This window comes from Rattus norvegicus, chromosome 6, assembly GCF_036323735.1.
Source record: "Rattus norvegicus strain BN/NHsdMcwi chromosome 6, GRCr8, whole genome shotgun sequence".
NCBI classification, from domain to species: Eukaryota; Metazoa; Chordata; class Mammalia; order Rodentia; family Muridae; genus Rattus; species Rattus norvegicus.
This window is the reverse complement of record NC_086024.1, coordinates 86,834,255-86,838,298: the sequence shown is the minus strand read 5'-3', so window position 1 is coordinate 86,838,298 and position 4,044 is coordinate 86,834,255. Positions and strand designations below refer to the sequence as shown.

At 52.8% G+C, this 4,044-nt stretch overlaps 1 protein-coding gene across 1 annotated transcript; it reads left to right on the top strand.

Moving 5' to 3' along the window:
• The first annotated feature begins 209 nt into the window (after positions 1–209).
• Positions 210–3,609, top strand: LOC134479392 (uncharacterized). The gene is made up of 2 exons (XM_063262757.1): positions 210–3,034; positions 3,394–3,609. Exons 1-2 carry the CDS (start codon positions 612–614, stop codon positions 3,467–3,469), a joined length of 2,499 nt encoding a protein of 832 aa, XP_063118827.1. The 5' UTR covers positions 210–611; the 3' UTR covers positions 3,470–3,609.
• Positions 3,610–4,044: the final 435 nt, after the last annotated feature.

Sequence of the window (4,044 nt, the reverse complement as noted above, 5' to 3'; positions counted from 1 at the left end):
GGGCCAAAGCTAGATAAGGATCAATGTGCGTATTGCAAAGAAAGAGGACACTGGGCCAGAGATTGCCCTAAGAAACCCAGCGGGCTCCGAAGACCCCGCCCACAGACCTCCCTCTTGGCCCTAGATAAAGATTAGGGAGGTCAGGGCCAGGAGCCCCCCCCTGAGCCCAGGATAACTCTTGAAGTTGGGGGGCAGCCAGTCACCTTTCTGGTGGACACAGGAGCCCAGCACTCAGTCCTCACCCAGGCCCCTGGACAACTCAGCGACCGGACGGCCTGGTACAAGGAGCCACTGGCAGCAAGAGATACCGTTGGACTACAGATCGACGGGTTCAGCTGGCTACTGGTAAGGTGACCCATTCCTTCTTACATGTTCTGGACTGCCCATACCCTCTGCTGGGCCGTGACTTGCTTACCAAATTAAAAGCTCAGATCCATTTTGAAGAAGGAGGGACCCGAGTAACCGGGCCCCGCGGTATTCCTCTTCAGATTTTAACCCTTCAGTTAGAAGATGAATATAGATTATATGAACCAGAACAGGACAAGCCAAAATCTCCAGAAATAGACTCTTGGGTCACGAAATTCCCACTGGCCTGGGCGGAGACTGGCGGGATGGGGTTGGCGCTCCAACAGCCTCCCCTAATTATCCAGTTAAAGGCCACCGCGACTCCTGTCTCCATTAAACAGTACCCCATGTCATGGGAAGCTTATCAGGGCATAAAGCCACATATCAGGAGGCTCTTAGACCAAGGCATCCTAGTCCCTTGCCGGTCACCCTGGAATACGCCTCTGCTACCTGTTAAGAAGCCCGGCACTGGAGACTATAGGCCAGTACAAGATTTGAGAGAGGTCAACAAAAGAGTAGAAGATATTCATCCAACTGTCCCAAACCCTTATAACCTACTCAGCACCCTGCCTCCCACCCATACTTGGTATACGGTCTTAGATCTGAAGGATGCTTTCTTCTGCCTCCGGCTGAGCCCAGAAAGCCAGCCCTTATTTGCTTTTGAGTGGAAAGACTCTGAAATGGGGCTTTCGGGACAGTTGACTTGGACAAGGTTACCACAGGGTTTCAAAAACAGCCCAACGCTCTTTGATGAGGCCTTACACCGGGACTTGGCTGACTTTCGAGTCCAGCATCCCACTCTTATACTTCTTCAGTTTGTTGATGACCTTCTTCTAGGGGCCACTTCTGAGACAGCATGCCACCAGGGAACAGAATCCCTCTTGCAGACTTTGGGGCGATTGGGCTATCGAGCTTCTGCCAGAAAGGCTCAAATTTGCCAGACCCAGGTTACTTATTTAGGCTATCAACTAAGGGACGGACAGCGATGGCTGACTCCGGCTAGGAAACAGACCGTGGCCAACATCCCAGCCCCAAGAAATGGCCGACAGCTACGGGAATTCCTAAGAACGGCGGGATTCTGCCGCCTCTGGATTCCTGGGTTTGCCGAGATGGCAGCCCCCTTGTACCCTCTCACTAAACAGGGGGTGCTCTTCCAGTGGGGGGCAGAACAACAGGAGGCATTTGATAACATTAAACGGGCCTTGCTGTCCTCCCCTGCCTTGGGTCTCCCAGACATCACCAAGCCCTTTGAACTATTTGTGGATGAGAAGCAAGGGTATGCTAAGGGGGTCCTAACACAAAGACTGGGACCCTGGAAGCGCCCGGTAGCCTACCTGTCTAAGAAATTAGACCCTGTGGCCTCCGGTTGGCCACCATGCCTGAGAATGGTGGCAGCCATTGCCGTCCTAACTAAAGACGCTGGGAAGTTGACCTTGGGGCAGCCACTCACCATCCTGGCACCCCATGCAGTGGAGGCTTTGATAAAACAGCCCCCTGACCGCTGGCTCTCCAATTCCCGCATGACCCACTACCAAGCCTTGCTACTGGATGCGGAACAGGTCCAGTTTGGGCCCGTGGTCGCTCTCAACCCAGCCACTCTGCTTCCTTTGCCAGAGGAGGCAGAACAGCACGACTGTCTGCAGATCCTTGCAGAAGTACATGGAACCAGACCAGACCTATCGGACCGACCTCTCCAGGATGCTGACCATACGTGGTATACCGATGGTAGCAGCTACTTGGTGAACGGGGAACAGAAAGCTGGAGCCGCGGTCACTACGGAGGACAAAGTGATCTGGGCAAGCGCCTTGCCTGTTGGTACCTCCGCACAGCGGGCTGAACTCATTGCCTTAACCCAGGCGCTCAAAATGGCAGAAGGTAAGAGGCTGAATGTATATACAGACAGCCGCTACGCCTTTGCTACAGCACACATCCATGGAGAGATCTACCGGAGAAGAGGGCTGCTCACATCTGAGGGTAAGGACATTAAGAACAAGACTGAAATTCTGGCCCTCCTGGCAGCTCTGTTCCTACCAAAAAGACTGAGCATTATACATTGCCCAGGGCATCAGAAGGGACACAGCCCCGAGGCACGGGGAAATCGGCTAGCTGATGTCTCAGCGCGTGAGGCCGCCATGGGCACCCAAGTTCTGTCCTTAAAAGACCAAGATCAACCCACGTCTCCACAGCCGGAACAGACCGGTTGGCTCTACACCACGGAGGACACAAAGCTCCTACAGAAAATGGGGGCCGTTTGGTGCCCACAACTAAAACGGTGGGTCTACACAGGGAAAACAGTTATGCCTACAAAGATGACCTTTGAATTAATCTCCTACCTACATAAATTAACACACCTGGGACTCAAGAAGATGAAGACCCTCTTAAGACGAGAAGAGATTGACACCTACCTCCTGGGACGAGATCAGGCCTTGAGGGAGGTGACTGAAAGCTGCAGGGCCTGTGCTCAGGTAAACCCAGGAAAAGCTAAAATTGGACAAGGAGTCCGTCCCCGAGGACATCGGCCTGGTACCCACTGGGAAATTGACTTCACTGAAATCAAGCCTGGTATGTACGGACACAAATACCTCTTAGTGTTCATAGATACCTTCTCCGGATGGGTAGAGGCTTTCCCCACGAAACATGAAACGGCCAAGGTGGTGACCAAGAAGCTCCTCGAAGAAATCTTCCCCAGGTATGGAATTCCCCAAGTATTGAGGTCAGATAACGGGCCCGCTTTCGTCTCCCAGGTAAGTCAGTTGGTGGCCAAGTTATTGGGGATTGATTGGAAGTTACATTGTGCTTATAGACCCCAAAGTTCAGGACAGGTAGAGCGCATGAATAGAACAATTAAGGAGACTTTATCTAAATTAACGCTTGCAACTGGCTCAAAGGATTGGGTGTCCCTACTACCCCTAGTCCTATACCGGGCCCGGAATACACCAGGCTCCCATGGCCTGACTCCCTTTGAAATAGTATACGGGACCCCACCCCCATTTATCAATTTCTTTGATTCAAACATCGCTGAATTCGCTAATAGCCCTTCCTTGGCAGCACATCTTCAGGCCCTACAAATCGTGCAGAGAGACATCTGGAAACCTCTAGCCGCGGCCTACCAAGACAGGCTTGAACAACCGACGGTGCCGCACCCGTTCCAGATCGGAGACACCGTGTGGGTGCGCAGACATCAGACCAAGAATCTCGAGCCTCGGTGGAAAGGACCCTATACAGTTCTCCTGACTACCCCGACAGCCTTGAAGGTAGACGGAATTGCGGCTTGGATCCACGCATCTCATGCCAAGGCAGCCCGACCTGAGGAAACGGCAGATCACAACATCGCGCCCCAGACATGGAAGGCTCAACGCACTCAAAACCCCCTAAAGCTAAGATTTTCACGTTGTTGCTCTTAACTGTCTTATGGACTAGGGGTGGGGCGAGTCTGGGGGCTAGCCCCCACCAGGTATATAATATGTCCTGGATAATAACTAATTTAGAGACGGGCTGGTCTCAAGTCCTAGCTAATGGTAAGCATGCTGAAGGAACCTGGTGGCCCCCTTTGACTTTCGACCTTTGTCAACTGGCTAAGGACTCCTGGGAGCATACTGAGCGGACTCCCCACAACTCATACCCACCCTGCAGACACTCTGATTGGTATACTTGTCCTGGAGGTAAGAGGACACGGGAGTGCGGAGGTCCTGAGACCTT